Source organism: Lycorma delicatula, chromosome 1 (genome assembly GCF_047948215.1).
Source record: "Lycorma delicatula isolate Av1 chromosome 1, ASM4794821v1, whole genome shotgun sequence".
In the NCBI taxonomy this organism is placed as follows: domain Eukaryota; kingdom Metazoa; phylum Arthropoda; class Insecta; order Hemiptera; family Fulgoridae; genus Lycorma; species Lycorma delicatula.
Genome location: NC_134455.1, coordinates 61551287 through 61572683, shown reverse-complemented (window position 1 = coordinate 61572683; position 21397 = coordinate 61551287). Strand labels below are relative to the sequence as shown.

Here is a 21397-nt window from a genome sequence, read left to right as displayed (position 1 = left end):
TAAGGATAATAACTTCACAATTCAACAACAGCAACATACTGTAATGGGACCAGGATAACTGGTATCTTCCAATGAAGAAAGAAAGAAAGAGAAAATAAAGAAGCCAAAAGGAAATAAAAGGGATTTTTTTCTTAGAATAACAGGTCCATTATACAATTTGTTCTTTGTAATACATACAATGGCACCTCCAAAAGCTCCTATTCAACCAGGATTACCGGACTGGAATAACAACTTATTGAAAAATGTAAGGGCGCAGTGAGAATTGTTATGCTTCAATGATCAAAAAGAAGAGTTGAGTGCTGGTTCTGGAGGCCAGTGGATATAAATACTGCTAGGGACCAGCATACAGAGGGAGCAGTTTTGCAAGGTCATGTTCAGTGCATCCGTGATAACAGCATTATCAGTAAGCATGTAGTAACGAGTGAAAAGTATTCCAGTGAGGACAGTGGCCAGTTACAATATGTTCTTCAGCAAGTTATTGATAAACAAGTAGTGAAAGTGACAATATTCTATTCTTTCTTAAAATGTACAGTAGTTCTTTTATAAACAGTAAAAATAATAATACTTGCAGAAAGTGAATTTTATGAACTTCATACTTTTCTAGCTGTTAACGCAATATTAGTTTCTAGAGGTCATTATAACATCTTTAGTAAATTGGACTGTATTCTGATTTTAATAATTTAACTGTCATTAAATAAATCTTGTATTTATATCTGAATTACTATTATTTTGTATGTTATATAAATTTATTGTCATTATTATTAATTTTATTTTCTATGTTTTTACTGTAATAAATTGTATTTATAAGAATTTTTTTCATTTGTTAGTCATTCAATATTCTTGTCGATCCATGAACATGCAAAAATAGTTAAATTTAATTTAAAATCATGTATGTATAATAATGTTAGCATAATACTAAAAACAAAAATTATTAAAAACTAAACAATGAAATTATTCATAACTGAATAAATAAATAAAAACTTAGGTGCTTAGATAATAAATATCAATCATTACCTGAAAGCTTTATATGCTGGACGAAACCAGCACAAAAAAGAGAATGGTGTGAAAATAATAGTATAAAGTATAGCAGCTGTCAAGGTGCCAAATGCAGTTTTATGGAATAGTAACATAATGGCACCTAATATGTTAACCAACATTAGACAGGCATGAACTGAAAAAAAAAGAAAAACTATGCTGCATAAACATGTAAAAAAATAAAAATGCAAAAATGATATTTAATGTAATACTTTACAACAATAGTTAATTACCGCATCCAAATATAAAATGTTTAACATTAATCAAAACAATAGTCACATTCATGAAGATCACTAAATAAAAAAAAAAATTGATGCGGACACTACATGACTTCCTTGTACACCTATTAAATCACATATACACATTTTTTTTAAAATGAAAAGTATATAAAATCTTATTTCATTAATAACTACTGATATTTTTTCATAAATTTTTTTTATTGTTTATTGAATTATTATTTATCATAAAAAATTTACAATCTGACGTTAATAATTATTAATAGATTAATATATTTAAATCAAAATAAGTTAAAAAAAAGGAGATGAAGTCTGATTCGAACCGATGTGCCTTCCCCTTATAAGATCCTAATATTTCATAATTAAAATTTCATTTGGCTATAACTCTAGAACCAATGAAAATAAGTACCACTTATAATATATCATTGAAAAACTCTCAATGAGGGCTTATACTACAGTTAAAAAAAGTCCAAAACTGAAAAAAAAAACATTTTGGATTTTGGGCTTTTTTTGTTCAGTCGATTGCAATCAAAAGAGGTGCACAACTAGATGTTACAAGTCTTAAATTCAAAATTTCTACTGCGTACATACAGCTAATTGTTTTTGAGTTATGGGAGATACATACATATGTACGTAACATACATATTTTCATACAGACGTCACACCGAAACTTGTCAAAATTGATATTCCACTGAAATTTGAAAACCAAAATTTCTCATGATCACAATACTTCCTTTACTTTGTACAAGGAAGTAAAAAAATAAGTAAATAAAATAAATCATACTTGTTAAAAAGAACAAGTTAATTTAATAGAACAATTTTTAATCAGTATCTTTTGCAACCGCTAACAAATACCAAATCTTCTCCAAATCCTTGATCACAGAACACTAAATTCTTTTTGAGAGAGGGATTTTAATCAAACCTTAGCTAACATCAGGAAATTTCTAGTTATTCTGATTTTTCCAATTAAATAGTCAGAAAGCAGGAACAGAGTTTTACATTTACTTAAGTTTTTTCATTGTTGAATTTTATATATCTGTTACTCAAGAGAATTCTTAAAAAAGCTAAGACACAATTAAACAGGATCAGAAATTTTCTTTTTATGCCTAATTCAGTCAGCTTATAGAGTTCAAGTACACAGACTGTGTGTATGAGTGTTCAGGCAGCCAATTCACAAGCATCTCCTTTATTTCTGATGTATATAAAAGAAACTACACAACGTTAATATTCAGTCACCACATACTATTATATTTTACAAAAATTATACATATATTTTAAATTTAAATAAATTATAACAAGTTAAATGATCAATAAATATTTCTTACCTTGTTCGGCACATCTGATAACCCGTGAGTAATTTATTCACTAAAATTGTTTATTGTTAAAGAGTTACAAGTATTTTAAGAGTTAAGAAATTGTCAATTGTCCACTAATATTTTAGATTAAATTTCTATGATGAAACACAAATAATAAATTAAATATAGTTTTCATCATCTGATTGTGACAAAATTTGTAGTATTGTGAGTACGATATACAATGATAGGCTCAATTTTATTTTCTGTTATATTATCCAATTTCCAATAATTAACTTGAACCTGGATTCTATTTCAAGGTTAACATGATTTTTCAAATGTAATGACCTATTTTTGACCTCACCAATTAAAGAGCAAAAAATTTTACATTGAAATATGTCACACATATGACCTTAGATATATTTTGAAGATTGTACAGCTGACCATCAGAGATAGTGTTATATGATAGTGGAAAAGACATTTTTATGCTCTTTCCCATAGTTTGGAAGATAAATGGCCTGGAATATAAATATTACAGGAATATTGTATGGTCTTCAAAAAATGTGTAACTCATCAAAAATAGGTCATTCCACTTGAAAAAAAAATTGTGTTAATCTTGAAATAAGATCACGGTCAAATCTAAAGTCACCATGAGGTGTCCCTTTCAAATATGAGTAACTTTTGCTTAGGTAATATTTTTTATATTGTGCGTTTACGTGAAAATTGCCTGGGGCGATTAAAATGAAACACCTATATAAATAATGTCATTTATTTAAGTAAGAAAATCTGAATTCAAAATTTGATTTCATTAATAGATGGGCTAGTTGGAAATCAACAGACTATGGTGATTCAAACATCAATGTTAACTGATGGACAAAGATGTCAAAGTATTAACACATCTATAACAATGTGAGATTACATAAATTAAATAGCTACTATAAAAATTTATTTACTTACATAACCAGAGGTAGTATAAATGCCGAACAACTGGCTGGAATTCTGATGGTATTTCTACATTTATGTCTTGATAAAAACATGGTTGGAAACCACAACAATTTTCTGGAAGAGGTGGCCAATTGTTTTTCCGTACTACAACAAATTAAAAAAAGTTGATAATTTTACTTATATACAAACTATATGAATCATTTTTAAAGTAAGACTCATTTGTGTGTATCAAAAGTTCAAACTCTGGAGCATCAAATTATTTTTCAATAGGATTTAATTAACCACGTCATCATCAATTGTCAGTCTTGTAACTGCAAATTGCAATTGTTATTTTTTTTTAAATTCAAAAACTATTCTCCTGTCTGACATTCATAAACAGCTAGTAAAATGTGCATGAAAATGATGTGATGAATGAAGCAAATGAGTGAAATATTCAACAAAACAAGAGATTTACAACTGATGAGTTTCATGTGATTTTCTCTAATATTTCTTGTTTTGATTCATAAAATTGGATCTTCTAAGCAAAGTGGGTCCACTAAGCAAAGTATGAACAGAAAACAACTGCTTCTTTGGTATCTCTTATTCTTTGTTACTATGCAGAAGAAGACAAATTCTTGGATTGCATAGCGACAGGAGGTAAGATATGGAAGTTTCAATACATTAAATGATAATCTCTTCAATGGCACAAGTAACATTCCCCAAATAGACCCATACAAATTCTAATAACAACTTTAACCCACAAGTCATGGCTATGACTTCTGAGAAAGCCAATTTTCAGATTGATTCTTCAAGAAGAGACTACTGGCAAAGAAAGATACTATGATATGCAAGGTAAAGCACACAATAAAGAACCACACTGATGTGGGCTGCTCACTGATTGGGTATGACTACTTTTTATGTAATAACATGTTTTCTCATTTTGTTCAAAACAAGACTTGCAATCAGTTTCAAAGGAAGGTATTATTATATCACCCACTAATACGGCTTGGATTTGCTCCATCTGACTTCCACTTTCCTGAAATTACAGGAATTTTTATATGTAAAACGCAAGGACTGATGATGATATCCATTAAATGGTTACAGATTAGTTAAAGAACAGGCAGCAGAGTTCTTCAATAAGGAGATCTTTAAGCTTATCTCTTAACTAAAATACTTGGATGTCAACTAGGATTACATTAAAAAATTGTTATTTTCATTGTAAAAACATGAGTGAGTAACAATATACTTTTTATCAGTTAATGATAAAAAACAATTCTTACTTTAAAAACAACCCTCATAATTTACATTAACTTCTTAGAATAAAACCAAATAAAATGCACAAAATATCTAAGGTCACTTCTGAGAAAAAAAAATGAATGAAATTAGAGGTCGATTTTTAAATAATAAACAATACTGAGCAGACATATAGTGCAAATAAATGGTCATTAAAAAGCCAGAATTAAGTTAAACGTATCAATTTCAAAGGCTTCACCTATATATATATGTTTCAACTCTTTTGTGAGTGTAGTGTCATGATCACAGATCTGACATTAAAATGTGAAGGACTCTAGGGCGTCAACCGAGCCCTAGACACAGTCATTTCTCGACTTTCGGGCAAGGTAACCAGGTTGTGGAGAGGGTCAGGGGCTTCAAACCAGTGATGGGCGAGGTCCTTGGTGAGATCCACTCACCTATTAAATGGGCAGAGGAGAAGGTGAAGAAGCCTGTCTCCACTGTGGTAGCAGCTGCAACTGGGTCAAGTGGGTTAATTCCCTGCTGCCAGCCCAGACACCAGCTATTAAAATTAAGTGAGCCATTATTAAGGTTGTCCCTGTAAAATCTAGTCTGTTGCTTCGTCGGCTTCAACAGAACTAACCCTAAAGAAGGTCCTAAAACCCACAGTGGGAAAAGTTCATATCTCCCTGGTCACTAAAACGAGGATTTCGCATAATCCTGGAGCTGGTTAATAAGCAGCAGGCTGCACAGCTGCTGGAGGCTGATGTTCTCGAAAAGAACAGGTTGAAGGATAAGTTGCTGGCCAAGCAGAGGCCACAGATATTGATATATGATATACCATCTTTGCCACAGGTAAAAAGGGTAGAAGAGCTTGAAATCCTCAAGCCATACATAGCCAAAATCCATCTCTGGATATGGCTATGGAGGACTACCTGTGGGCAACCAAGGTGGTTCGGCAGTTGGGGGGAAAGATTCCCTGTGAAGTCACTGAGTATTGGAGATTTCACCTCAGATCCAGCAGGTCTTGTTGGCCAGTCGTCAGCTATTCTTGGGTGGATCTCATGTAAGGTTGTTGACCATATAGGAGTAGCACAGTGCTACAAATGTCAAGGCTTTGGGCACACCTCCCTCATGGATTGGGCATATGGGCTGTGGATCCCGTGGATATGGACCAGGTGGTCTCTTGAATGGCACTGAGAAAGGTACCGGAGATTGACCAACTTAACCCAGATATTATATACCATCTGCTGCCTGTCATAAGAGAGCCACTTGGCAGGCTGTTCTCGGGGTGCTGGGGCAAGCTGGGGTATCTTTCCGACTTGTTGGAAGATTGCCTTGGTGAGGGTGCTCTTAAAACCTGTAAAGGATCCGTGCGAGGTCGACAGTTACTGGCCCATCAGCCTCTTGCCCGTTTTCGTTAAGTTGCTGGAAAGGCTACTTGTGGAAGAGCTCCAGGAAAGCACTGAGATAAATGGTTTTCTAAGTCGAAGTCAATATGGCTTCATGAAAGGGGTTGGCAACAAGAATTGCATCTTGAATAGTGTTGCCGCCCAAGTGGAAAGCGCCGACTGCAAATTTGTTTTGGCTACTTTTATTGACATTAGAGGCGGCATTTTTTTCCTTGTTGGAACGCCATGATGTTCCCGAAGCCGTACAAGCTGTTGGGAGTGACTATTTGTCCAACCGCACGGCTCTGTTCAAAGATGCACACCTAGTTATGGATAAGTCCATCACCAGGACAAGCCAACAGGGCTCCATTCTCGATCCTCTGCTGTGGAACCTGGTCTTTGACAAATTTCTGAACTGACATTCCCAGAAAGGGTCACGGCCCAGGCTTTCGCCAATAATGACTGCCTCTTTTTAGTTTGTGGCAATTCACACCGCAGCTGGAAGACAGAATGCAAGCAGCCTTGTCAACTGCAGAGGGCTAGATGGACAATAAAAATTTAAAGATTTCTGTGCCCAAGACGAAGTATATCCTTCTGAAGGGCGCAGAGAAATTATCGAACAGATGAAACCCCCACATTAAATATAAAGGGTGTGTAAAAGGCCGGCCAGCTCTTTTGAGGGTATTTTTTTTTTTTTTTTTTTTTTTTTTTTAGGGCGAAAAACGGTTGAACGTTATCATCGCCCAGAAAATAAATAAATAAAAGTAATTAAAGTTGTTACATAAAATTAAAACTTAAAACTACTATCACAGGAAACAAAATCCGGAATGGGTGTAAAAGGCCCATTCTCGGATAACAAAAACACTAACATGTAACTTAAAACTACATTAAAAACTATCATATTAAAAATAAATAAAACTTAAAAGTAAGAAAGGAGATAAAACTAAAACTATTATGTTTAAAGTCTTACAACTAATATCACAGACGAATTTATAAAACATAAAAAAAAAAAAAAAAAATATGAGTATATATATATAAAAAAAAAATTCTCCGATAGGGAGTGTAAAAGGCTCGCTACTCGGATAACAAAAACAATACATAGGACTAAAGTAATTAAATTTTTATGTTATGTTAATTTTTTTGTATTAACCCTATACTACGCAAAAAACAGAAACATCCGGTTTAAAACCTCTTTATCATTACACAAGATACCACGGATGTTTCTGGGTAGTTTAAATTTACGACGCAATGCCGCATAACATATGCAGTCCACAAGTATGTGGCGCACAGTCACGCGGCAGTTGCATCGTGCGCATAGAGGAGCTTGTCCTCTTGTCAACAGGTACTCGTGTGTCCTATCCGCAATCGACAGAGAACTACTTCCTCAAGCCGGGGTTTTCTGTATGAGGAGTCCCATGGTAACACAGAATCTTTAATCTGACGGAGTTTATTATCAACGGTAGCCGTCCAGACAACTTGCCACCTTGCTCTTAGTGATTGTTTTACATAGTAAATGAAATCAGAAGTAGCAACTCGGGTGGTGAAAGGAGACTGGTTACATGCTTTTTTGGCAGCGGAATCTGCATGTTCATTACCTAGAATCCCTATGTGGCTAGGGACCCAGAAAAACTTACTTCTGTGTTGCGATTATTCAACTCAGCGATTGCGTTGTAAATTTCAATGACGATAGGACGTTTGGAATAAAAGTTTTTAAGGCTTGGAGAGCACTACACAAGTCACTGCAAATAAGAATTTTTCTATATTTAGGGTTAATGATGTTTAGAGTCTTATTTATAGCGTATAGTTCAGCGGTAAACACACTCGTAATACCGGGTAGACCAAACATATAAGTTCTTTCATTGACAACAAATGCACAGCCAACTGTATCGTTTTGTTTCGATCCATCAGTGTATACAACCGCGTCTGGTTTCATCTTGGAGAGAACATACTGAAACATTTGCTAGAAGACAATAGGTAGTGTTGATTGTTTATTGTATGTCGTAAGGTCAAAATTAATATTTATAAGGTTTATTCTCCATGGAGGATATGAGCAAGGATATGTAGGAAAGAATGATGGTGTGTCAACATTTATATGCTGCAGCAGACGCCGGGTACGGACAGCTACAGGTGCAGTACGACGTGGATGGTCGTCATACTTTCCTAGATTAGGATTTCTAAAGACTGAGTCAAGAGCCGGGTGATTTGGCTGTCCTCTGAGACGAGCAAAATAAGATAATAAAAGCTGGTCTCATCTATCCCAAAGTGATGGTTCACCACAGTCTATAAGTAAGCTTTGCGACAGGACTTGATCTAAACGCGCCTGTGGCAAGCCGAAGGAAAGCATGATGTACACTATCTAGCATTTTAAGCACGGTTTGACGAGCTGAAGAGTAGGCGACACAACCATAATCTAAACGGAAGTGAACAAAGGAATAGTAAAAACGTATCATACATGTCCTATGGCTCCCCAGTTGGTGTTAGTAAGGACTCGCATCATATCTTGAAGTTTGGAACATTTTGTTTTTAATTCTTTTATATGTTTGACCCAAGTAAGTCGGCTACCAAAAAATAAACCTAAAAACTTGACTTAGGTAGAAATAGTAGTCTCTCCGTTCAGAAAAACTTGCGGAATAGAAGGGTTTCGTAGCTGAGAAAAAACTACACATTTTGTTTTTTCGGATGAAAATGTGAAACCAGTAATCCTGGACCAAGCTTCAAGGTGAGATATAGTGTTCTGCAGTAGTCTCTCTGCTGTAGATGTTGAACGGCTTGCAATGTAAATAGCAAAGTCATCAGCAAATAGAGAACATGAGACAGGAGCCTGCACACATTTGATAATATCGTTTATGGCTACAGAAAATAAGGTGGCACTTAATACACTACCTTGGGGCACTCCATTCTCAAAGATGAACTATCTGAGAGCGAATCATCCACACGAACACGAGCCGTTCAGTGATTTAAGAATCCCCGGATAAAAGCAAGCATATTGCCCTTGATTCCCATTCTTTGAGAGTGTTAAGAATACCACGTCGCCAGGCTGTGTCATACGCCTTTTTTATATCGAAGAAGATAGCGACGAGGTGCTGGCGATTTAGGAAAACGTTTTGTATGGCTGTTTCTAGTGACACTAAATGGTCAATAGAAGATCGTCCTTGTCGAAAACCACACTGTTCTGGAGATAGAAAGCCATGCTTCTCCAAGTACCATGTAAGTCTGCGGTTTACCATTCTCTCCATTATTTTACACAAAATGCTTGTTAATGAAATAGGGCGGTAGCTTGAGGGGTTGGTTTGGTCTTTACCAGGTTTTAGTACTAGTATAATAAATTCTTCTGACCAGCCGGGTGGGAAGACTTGTTCGGAGAATAAACCGTTGAAAATATTCAAAAGTTGTTGTAGTGCCGAATTAGGAAGGTGTGAAAGCATGGAAAGGCGAATGTTGTCCGGTCCAGGGGAAGTGTCCCGTGAGTTTTTAAGTGCATGTAACAATTCCTTAAATACGAATTGAGTGTTTAATTCACCAACCGAATCACCAATGTTTAACGATAATACTTCTATTTGTATCTTGTACCTTTGAAAATCGTTATTATATGATGAGGTGAGAGACACCGAGCGGAAAGATTTTGCTAGACTATTTGCCACTTTCGAGGGTGATGAAAGGAGTTCTCCTTCATCAATAAGACCGAGAATAGATTGTTTCGGTGATCTGAAAATTGCACGGATTTTCTTCCATACAGTAGACGTGGGAGTAGTGCATGAGATAGTGCTCACGTATTTCGTCCATGAATTCCTCTTAGCGTCCAAGAATACCCGACGGCACACCGCTCTAGCCCTGCGGTATAAATTTAGATGTTCTGTTGTAGGCCTACGATTAAATTTGCATAGTGCCTGCCGTCGATTCCTAATAGCATATTTGCAATCATCGTTCCACCATGGAACGATAGGACGTCTAGGATTACCCGATGTTTGTGGGATATATCTGTTGGCATTCTCAAGTATCATGGACGTAAAAGAAGAATATTGGTCGAGGATGTTCGCTCCATCGTCATACTGCGATTGGAATGCTTTATGGTATCCGTTCCAATCTGCCTTTTCAACAATCCATCTCCGTGGCCTTCTTTTAATCTCGCTGTCTACACCGAAACCAATAATAATTGGTCTATGATCACTGCCGTGAAAGTCATCACAAACAGACCAATTAAAATGAGGGAGCACATTCGGTGAGCATATGGAGAGATCAAGTTTAGATACAGTACCAGTTGATAAGGACATGAATGTGTGTGATCCATTATTCAGTAGGCAAAGGTCAAAGTCTTGTCTCAATCTGTTTATCATATTTCCTGAGTGGAGCAGAAGGTTGAGCCCCAGGAAATATGATGGGCATTGAAGTCTCCTACTATTAACGATGGAGATGGTATTTGCGTGAGGAGATTTGAGACATCTAAAGCACTGAACTCAGTGTTCGGTGAGAGATACAGATTGCAGATATGCAATTTGAAGGGAATAGAGACCTTTACTGCAATAGCAGGAATGACAGTGGTTAGTTGAATTCTTGTAGCTGACACCCCATTCTTCATGAAAATCGCTACTCCACCACTCTCCCTACTGTCTACTAGGCAGTCGTATCTCTCACAGAAGTATCCTCTGAGTGTAATTGGGTCATGTTGTAGAAGGTGAGTTTCTTGGAAACACATGATTAGTGGATCATGTGCGTGCGCTAGTACTCTATCTTCAATGCGGGACTGAATACCTCTAACATTCCACTGAATAATGTTCATAAGTGTAAAAAAAAATAAATAAAAAAATTAAATAATTAAATTTCGGAAATTATATAAAAATTAGCTGTACGTGTACAGTATATACGTATATATACTGTATACGTATATATACACTATATATAGTATGTACGTACAGTATGTACGTATAAAAATTAGCTGTTCGGTTTTTCTTTTTTGTATTTTTTATTTTAAAGAACTCCGATCCCCTAGGGTCGGGTGGTTCTTCAACCATATCCTCCAGTATATGAGGTGATGGTGGAGGAGATTTATTTGAATGGGATGCTGCAGTTAACATCCCAGAGGGGGTGGTTATGTAGGTTCCCTTTACGGGGAGCTTATTAGGTGGCTTACTGCCAGCTGTGATAGTCGCTACTCGTGCCGGTACGACTTTGGGAACAGGAACTTTCGTATGTATCACACTGTTGGATTCACTAACTGCGACGAAAGACGTTTTATTCATCTTTGTCAGCTCTGAGATAGTGGCTGTAAGTGAAGCTACTTGATCAGAAAGCATCTGAACAAGTTTTTTAAGTTCATTGCAGGATCCGCACTGCTGATTATTAACGTTTGTAAGAGTTTGTTTCGATGTAGCGGTGGCAAAAGATACATCTGGTTTAACCAGGTTCCGTGAATTATTTAACTTTTTGTATTCTCTTCGTGCGGCCGGGAAAGATAGCTTTTGCTCCGTACAGATTTTGAGAATTGCCTTTTCTTCTTTAAAGATTGGGCAATCTCGGGAGCGGGCTGTATGTGGACCACTGCAGTTTGCGCATTTTTCACTTTCTTCGTAGTTAGCGTCACTGTGACCTTCTTTAGCACATCGAGCACAGATCTCAGTTTTCGTGCAAGATGTTGTAGTGTGACCAAAACCTTGGCATCTGAAACATCGCCGTGGGTTGGGTATGAATGGTCGTACCCGAACCGAGAGGTAACCCACTTTAATCTTTTCTGGTGGAACAGGGAGATTGAATGTTAGAATAAGAGACTGTGTCGGTTCTTCTGTTCCGTTCTGCCGTTTCATAATACGTTTCACTTCAACAACATCTTGGTGGCAAAGCTAGTCAACTATTTCAGTGATATCTATATCTAAAAGGTCTCGACAAAAATTACACCCCGGCTCGTATTTAAAGTTTTGTGGCTTTCTGCACTTATATTTATACCACCCATATTACGGAGACGTAAGATAGATCGACTCTGTTCTTCGTTGAATGTTTCGATCAGAATCGATCCATCGTGTAATTTCCTGATGTTCTTCGGGGAGCCACTTGCACCTGTTACAGTTTTGTTTATTAGGAAAGGTGAACCTTTTGGAGGGAGCCACCTTACTGACTATTTTGGAGAACAACGAATCGAATATTTTCATGGAGTTAAAGTCTAAAGATTTGCAGTTCTCTTCGATAGGACTTTTATCCTCGTCAGACAAAGCTGATCGAGGTCTCTTCACAAGACTTAATTTGGTGGTTTTTTCATCTTGGAATTTAGTATAGGAACAGAAATATTTGGTCCCACGAGTACCGGCGACAAATGGACCACTCCAGCAGAGCGCACGCATACTGGAGCTAGAGCTAAGTACAACTGGGTTCGCCCTGGTGCCCAGAGGACATCGTTCGAGACTCACTACGTAGAGCCATTCACCCATCGGCACGATTTGTTCCCACCTTGGGTTACGGTTGCGTTTCGTAAGATGTCGCAACACCACCAAGTGTTAATGTAAGAAATATCAGTGTAGGATGTTGTTGTGTAATTGTGTAAGTGTGTATATTGTAATTTATGTAGTGTTCTTGGTGTAGTATATGTGTATGATGTAAAGTGTTCTGCAGCTCACTGTATAGTGGGAAGAATAGCTGCAGAGGCTAGGCCCGTGTGGACGCCAACCCCCAAAGTCTTAAAGAATAAGACTCCCCATCGGGGTTGAGGGTGTTATATTTGCCCACTCAAATGAGGTATGCCGAGATGCCCTCACCGGTTTGGATTTTTTCAACCTACACTACCTCCCCTCCCCCGTCATTACCGTTCATTGATGCTAACATACCGGAGCATGCCAGCCCTCACGGTTGGGACTATCTACCATAACTCTTAAAACTCCTAAACCTCCCCTCGTTATCATTTTGTTCAATCACGTCTGTCGCAATGAGTTCAACTGCCTTCCAATGTTTGACAGAATTAAACATATAATCTATGAGGGTTTTGGTGTTAACCCTGATTTAACGGCCTGGAATCTTTTTACTTCCCACCTCGGGCATATGAAAACAGGTACGTTCGACCATATCTTGTTATTTACATTACATACATCTCTGGAGAATTCCCTTCTCCCGAACCTCCTCAAATACTCATCGAGATTACTAAGTCCAATAATGATTTGTGTCAGATAGGAATTGGTCTCTCCGTGCATTCTTCCAAGCCAAGCGTGCATATCATATATTAGTCTCTTGGTCCATGTGGCAACACCTCCATCAGCTCTCATGCTTGCTTTCATGCAGCTCTGCAAGATATGGTCTGTGAATTTACAGTTCTTATCCAATACGATTCCCAAATACTTTACGTACAGCCTATACTGGATCGGCTGATCATCAACCTTCAGCTCGATAGGAGCAACCACTATAAGTATATACACTTATCTGGTGCAAGCTTTAAACCACGTGTCCATAACCAGTCATTTAACCATCGTTAATGAAGCATTTCCCTTCTCTGCAACCTCTTCTTCAGTCTTGCCTTGGATTAAGAAAGCAAGGTCATCAGCGTAGGCTATTGCAACCGAACCTTCTGGAAGTCTCAAACGGAGAACATCATCATAAACTAGGGCCCAAAGCAGGGGCCTCAGCACAGAGCCCCGGGGGATTCTACCAAACGACTGAAATTTGATCCTACCCTCCTGAGCCTCGATGGTATTCCACCACTCGGATAAATATTCTCTGATTTGACAACACAGATACTGACTTATGCCTTTCTCCGACATGACAACCATAATTACCAGCCATGGCACCGAGCCAAACGCGTTTTTAATGTCTAAGAATATAACAGAGGAATTCCAGGCGTCCTCCAAGTTCCGGCTCTTATCTCAGTGGCCCCAACTTTCGCAACCGTCTGTATGGCCGAACGGCCCTTCCAAAACCCAAATTGCCTTTCGCTAATGCCTCCATCATCGTTGAGCTCACTAATGATGCATGCTGCTAAAATCTTCTCTGCCACCTTGCCAATGGTATGTATTTATTAGACTCAAGGGTCTGTAGGCAGACTACTCTATCTTCATTTAACTTGTTTTTTTGGGAGAAAAACTACTCTGGGTTGTTTCCAACACCGTGGGAAACACAGATTTTCAACGCCATAACTAGCCACATCGACTAGCTCCCAACGGTATCTTCTCTACCAATCCTTTCAAGATGGTAGCGGTGTGCCATCTGGCTTGGGCTATTTCTATTCCTTAGCTGTTTAACTGCAGTCGTGACTTCTTCCAAAGTGAAGAGTCTTGAATGACATGTAATAACTTCCTCAACCTCACCTTCAGTATAAGGAAAGAGCTCAGCTATCTGCTCACTAGCCTGCTCCCTCGTCAGCACAGGTAACTAACTACCTACCGAAAGGTTTGATCGCGATCCGGTAAGCCTGGCCCCATAACCCTCCGGCTTGGTCTAGTGGTGAACGAGTCTTCCCAAATCAGTGATTTGAAGATTGTGCTTCAGTGTTCAAATCCTTGTAAAGTCAGTTATTTTTACACGGATTTGAATACTAGATCGTGGATACCGGTGTTCTTTGGTGGTTGGGTTTCAATTAACTACACATCTCAGGAATAGTCGAACTGAGACTGTACATGACTACACTTCATTTACACTAATACATATCATCCTCTTTATCTGAAAGGTAATTACTGGAGGCTAAACAGGAAAAAGAAAAAGGCCTGGCCCCATGGATCGTTATTTAGTTCTCGCACAGCTGGTACCAGCACTCACGCTTTGATCTCATTGTGCAGACACCTTCTACATACCACATAATTTTGCACCGCCTCCTCATAAGCAATACCACCAGTCCGTCGCAACCGTTGCTTGCGCCACCTATTAGCCTGCATTTTACCACGTAGCCTAGCAATCTGTGGCAACCATCAGTTCGCTGTCTTATAAGATTCTCCGACTGTCATGACCTGGGTCATCGGTTGTTGTTTGACTCAGTTAGATAGGAGTCGGCCGAAGCACCCGACTTCTATCTGCATTATAAAACGATGCATCTGTTAGCTCCAACAACATAGCGAGATGGTCATCTATCTTCCGTCAACACACTCCACCTGCAGTTGTCTCGTTCACCACCAGACGTGGCAGTGACCCATGTCTTTTGTTTCACAGCTAGGTCAATGAAATTACACGTGTCCATGGTTAAACAGTCAACATTATTTAGTCACATGACTCCTTCACTTGTTGTTGCCGGCCAACGTCTCGGTATGATATCCACTAATTCTTTATGTCTCTTCCCAGGTTTCGCTCTGCGATGCTTGCATGACTGCGACCAATGGGGGCGACATCTCAGTCAAAGCTTTCAGTCCCTTGAATATTCTCACAAATACCTTCTCATGCTGCGGAATGTAACTAGCTAGTCTACTGCTCAAATGCTGCTTTAGGGTAAGCATTGCCAGCCCTAACTGGTAGGTGAGATCCTTCAGACTTCTCTCGACCATCTCTTCTTCTTCTGAGGACACCTTCTTGCATTTCTTGCCCTTTACATCATGCGTCTTCCTTCCAGATTCTTCTGAAGATGCCTTATTCCCTTGCTTGAAAGTCCCAGCAATAGGAAGGGATCCTCGTCTTTGCATCTTGGTATACTCTGATGCGGACCAAGTACCGCGGTTTTTTGCTTCTAGACGCCACTAGCAAAGCCAAAAAATGTTTAGTCAACACCAATGAACTTTGCTCCAAGCTTTGCTTAATTTGATGCCCCACTCAATGGAGTATGGGGCTCAAAAAAAAGGGGGGTCAGTTTTTTGGGGGTAGATAAAATGTATGATAAACGCAATAAAAAAATTATAGGGTGTGGCTGGAGGGGAATATGTATTCCCCAAAAATGAAGTAAAAAATTGGTGGGAGGGGAGTCAAGGGGTAGGAAAGATCTCGGTTCACATAGAACCAAGGGGTTTGGGTCTGGGATGTAAGGATGAGGAGTTATAGGATGAAAAGGAAATCCCCAGAACAATAAGTTTACGGTTAATGCCATTAAAATATTGTTGAGTCCTAAACTGGAGATTAGTAAGAATAATGGAAGAGAATGCAGGGGAGGAATAGTTTGGCTTCAGTAATTACAAAGGAATCAGAGATTACCATGGGGCTACTATAGATTGGTTGGAGAGCTATTATACAGAACAGGAATGAGTCTACATTTCATACACTTGGAGAAGTCATTTGATATGAGCCCAATGGGAGAAAATGATAAAGATTCAAAAATAAAAATGTAGTATGGAAAGACAGAAGACTAATTAATGAATTATACACAAGACAAATAGTAGCCATAAATGTAAATAAGAATATGACTGACTGGGTGGGTCATCAAAGTATTAGGCAAGGATGCTGCTTCTCACAAACACTGTTTAATGTTTATACTGAAGATATGATTAGGAATATATTAGAAAGAATTAAAGAAAGAATAAGTACAGGAAGACAAAAATAAGATGCATAGCGTTTGCTGATAATTGGTAATTCTTGCTGATGGCACATATGCACTTCAAATATTGTTAACCTGGAAGGAGTATGGAATGAAAATAAATGTAGGAAAATTAAAATAATGAAAATAAACAACAAAAAATATTTATTGGTAAGGACAAGTGAAGAAAGAATACAAGTAAAAAATTACAGATTCTTGGGTACTATGGTGACAAAAAACTGGAATGCAACAGAAATAAAAGAAAGGAGAACAATGACAAAAGAAGCATTCAGTAAGAAGAGGAGATTACTATGTAGTGTAAGTTTCCAATTAGAATTAAGGAAGAGATTTACTATAATGGTCATTCAAACACTATGTATCTTGTTATCCTATGTGTCTTGTATGGGAGTGAAGCATGGACAATAAGGAAGAGGAGTAAGAAGGGCTGGATTAAGGATTTGGCGAAGGATGGAAAAAATAAGATGGAAGGATAAACAGAAATGAAGAATTAATAAACAGAATTAAAGAAGAAAGAATGCTTATGCGTGAAGTACACAAAAAAAGGAAAACTGGTAAGGACATGTGGTTAAAGAAAGTGGACGCATGAAAACTGCATTGGAAGGTTCAGTAAATGGAAAAAGGAAGTGAGGAAAAAGGACAAAGTTAATATATAAGGCGACTGGAAACTACAACGGGGTGAAGGAGAAGGCTTGGAACATAAATGGATAGAGACGGAGGCGTAAGGGACCTGCCACCAGGAAGAACACCAGATGATGATGATAATGATAACAATGAACACTATTTGTAAAATGTAATCATTAAGTCTGAGTATCACACAAAAAATTTCTTTATTATTATTATTTAATTTTTTTCCTTTTCAGCTTTAACATGAAGTAATTTGTGATTTTATTAGAACTTTCTATAGACAATTATGTATGTTTGATAGGTTATCTTTTTTTTATTATTCTTGACAAACATCACTGTTTTGTAAATAAGTTGCTTTTCTGTTACATTTATGTTCAAGTCAAGAAATCACAGACTTATTTTTTTTTTTTATGCAAGTTGCTATAGCACAGCAACTTCCATTTATTCTACAAATTATTCAATTATTATTGTATAAAAACAAAATCATTTCTTATTGTAGAACAGCATTAAATAAGTTACTACTAACATTATCCAAAATGAAAATAAGTTAACGTAAAAAATTTTAAAGTTAAGATTCAAATATGTTTTCGAGAATACATAAAAAAAGTTAATTCTTAATTAATTCACATATGTATTTTGTTAGGTTTAGCCTCAATTTCAATACAACCATTTTTTTTTGTTGTATCCACTTTGTATTACATACGATTTAATTCAATTCAAATAATATTTGTTTATTTATTTAATACCAGCGATTTTGTACATCTACTGTATTAGCTTGCAATGGCATAAACAATTTTACAATGTTCTAAGAATGAAGAACTTCATTTGTACAATGCTCTTCATGTAACTATTTGAAAAGTAACTTTATATTAAAATGTAATAAGAATTGAATGAGTACAAAAATAAAAAATAAATAAATAAATCTAGAAAGAACAAGATCTCATTTGATTGATTGATTTGTTTATTATAAAATTTATACACACACACACACACACACATATAGAGTATATGATTAAGACCACTGTACAGCATTTACAAAAACTGTTTTAAGAATTAAGAAAATAATCTCCCACCCCAACATCAAACTAAAAGAAAAAAAAATTATATAACATATATCCGGAAACACTTAGTCCATCAGGTAGACACCATTTTCTACTTTTAACATAAAACTTTATTTTAATGGTTAATTGTACCAATCTGTAATTTTGTATACTAGTAGGATACCTAGAGGTTTGTGTAAAAATAATGAACCTTAACTCTCAATCCACTTCAAAATGGTGGTCGTGTAAACCTGGTAATTGTTAATACCTTAGCAACAGTTAGCTTATTTAAATATTTTGTTATTACCAAAAATGATAAGCACTTTATGACAAAGAAAATGACACCTTATTTATTTAAATATGTTCATAAATAACAAAGTTATGGCAAAGATCTTGAAGCGAGTCACTTTTAAGATTTAATAAAATTATTTTTCATTTCCTCCCATATAAAATTAAATAACTTGTCACGATCTCAACTGGAATTATTAATGTTATCATGAAAATATTATAATAAATAATATTAATATTTAAAAATAATTTGCATTGTTTTTTTTTTTTTTTTATTAAAATGAGTATAAACAATGAGTTGTTAATTAAAACATCTGTTTTAATGGAAATTATTTTTTGATACTATTTATTACTATATTTTCATGACATACAATATTTTATTTTATTGTAATTTTCAATATATTAAATTATTATATTTATTACACGTAACATTAAAAAATTATTCCATTTGAGATAGTGTTGAGTTATTTAATTTTATTCAGGAGGAAATGAAAACAGTGTGACTCACTTCAAGAACTTTTGCCATAACTTTGTTATTTATGAACAGATTTTAATAAATAAGGTGTCATTTTAAAAATACAAATGGTGTATATAATCTACTAAATGTTTTCTGAAATATTTTGGAATAATTTTTTTTTTTATTTCAATGTGGGGGCAATCCTCTGAATTATTGTAATGGTTTTTATAAATACTGTGTAATCTTTAACCAACCTTCTTTCTGCAGGTTTTTTTTTTACTCATTCAATACTAATTACATTTTAATAATAAACTTGCTTTTCAATTAGTTAAATGAAAATTCTGTAGTATTTAGTATTTAACTATTTTAATAAGAAAACCTAATGTTACAAGAGGTTTTATTTACTTATTATAGCAGTATTACCTCCTAATTGAACTTATTTCAATTTCTATCAGTTTTTCTAGTTTATTTTACATCAATTTTCTTTAATTCCTTTTTTTAATGTCATGAAAATGCTATTCAAGTTATGGAAGTGCCATTTGTTTTAATATAACTTATTTATAAAGATGGCTTAGAAAAACAGCTATAAGAGAAACATGCATCTTGACTTTTTTTAAATGAATAACCAGATAGATCATTAATGTCAAAAGATCATTAACAAAATAGCAAAATAGAAATGAACTATAATAAAATGCAATTTAAAAAACAAAGAGAAAAGAACAACATAATAAATCTAATGAAAAAACAAATAAAATTTTTAAATAAGTCATACAAACACCAGAATATGGATCAGGATTGTAAAGCAATCCCTGGAAATAGAAATATTGAGATGGGTATAACTATGATTCAGAAAAAGTAGATAAAAATTATATAAGAACAAATATGAATCTATGAACAAGAAAAAACAAAAACAAAATCAAAACCAAAGAACATAACATTAAACCTGTAATTTTATTAACAAAGGGTGTAGACAGGTATAAATAATGGAATCTTAATTTTATTACAGTTTTCAATGGGAAAATTTTACATACTTAAAATCCTATTTTCATTAGTATAATAAAAAAACCTTTAATATTGGTGCAATGACCAGGGAAATGTTTGAAACTTTTTGAAAAGCAAAAATATTTTGAAAATGTAGCTAATAATATAATGTTACAGACTGTAAGTTATGTACATAACATATTACTATTTAAGTAATTTAAACAACAGCAGTACCTTAAAACTCACATGTGGGCAGAATTAATTAACACTAAAATAAATGTTTATTGGTTAAAAATAACAAATAAAACAGTGATTAGATTAATGTGGTTTGACAAATTTAAGGTAATATTATACTCATATAACACAAACCATTTCTAATACTATTTTAAAAACATTTCTTGGTCTTGTGAAACTTATTATTTAATTGTGGTGTTAACTGCTCACGATAAACGTCATTTTGAGTGAGGTTGTTTCTGTCATTAATTCTATTCAAATAAGTATCATACTGCAATTTATGACTTATTTGCTTATTATTCAATAAAAAGGTTGATTATCACAAAGATTTGGATGGTAATTTTTTTAAAAACTAGTTTAATATGATTATGAAATTAATTCTGCCAAATAGTGTTACCGTGTGGATAATGTATCACACAATAGTGTAAAAACAGTATTGTAAAGTTAGAACAAATTCCAAATATATCATGGCTAAAAACAGATATAGTATCGTGGCTGAGAAAAAACAAATCTCATTTTTTGCTACATTTTTAAAGATTGAACTCCTAGAAGTTAAAATAATAAGCAAAAATTTAACAAATATGTAATCGATGATATGGCTGAAGCAATTGTACATACAGTATTATGGCTTCCACCATACCACTGTAATCTGAATCCAACAGAACTAATGTGGAGTCAAATAAAATGATTTGTAACTCGGAATAACAAAACTTATAAATTAGTGGATGTAAAGGTTTCAGTTGAAAATGGTATCATTGAGGTAACAGCAGATAAGTGGTGGAACTGTTAATCATGTGCTGCAAGAAGAAGAAAAAATGTAGAAGATGGATTTTATTTTGTTGTTAGAGATGGATAAACTCATTATTAATTTCAAAAATAACTCTTTGGGGTCTAATGTAAGAGATGATGAAGATGAGCCATTGAGTGGATGTGATTATTTATCGAATGATTCAACATAAGAAATTGAGGAAAAAACCAATAAAAAATTGTAATAAATCAAAATAGTTTTTAACTTACTTTATGCATGTAAATATTTCAGGGTTTGTGTAAAGCAATTAAATTATTTAAACATCTATTTATGTTTATCCTTTCATTAAACCACTATTATTTTGTATAGCTACTGTGTATGATAATTACTGCAATGATAAAACAAAATTATCATCGAAGATAACTTTAGCATATTTAACAATTTATAACCTTTTCTTAATTTAATAAACATTAAATGTTTTAGAATATACCGAGCAA

General features: G+C 35.3%; 1 protein-coding gene across 9 annotated transcripts in view; it reads right to left on the bottom strand.

The window, feature by feature from the left end:
* The window catches only part of Scamp (secretory carrier membrane protein), a 131970-nt gene that overhangs the window by 64705 nt on the left and 45868 nt on the right, over positions 1 to 21397 (bottom strand). For all 9 annotated transcript variants that reach the window (XM_075355451.1, XM_075355442.1, XM_075355400.1 and 6 more), the window contains 2 exons: positions 3521 to 3652; positions 1015 to 1171 (listed from right to left, as the gene is read on the bottom strand). In XM_075355451.1, coding sequence (XP_075211566.1) covers positions 1015 to 1171; positions 3521 to 3652 — 289 coding nt within the window. The remainder of the gene's footprint in view (positions 1 to 1014; positions 1172 to 3520; positions 3653 to 21397) is intronic.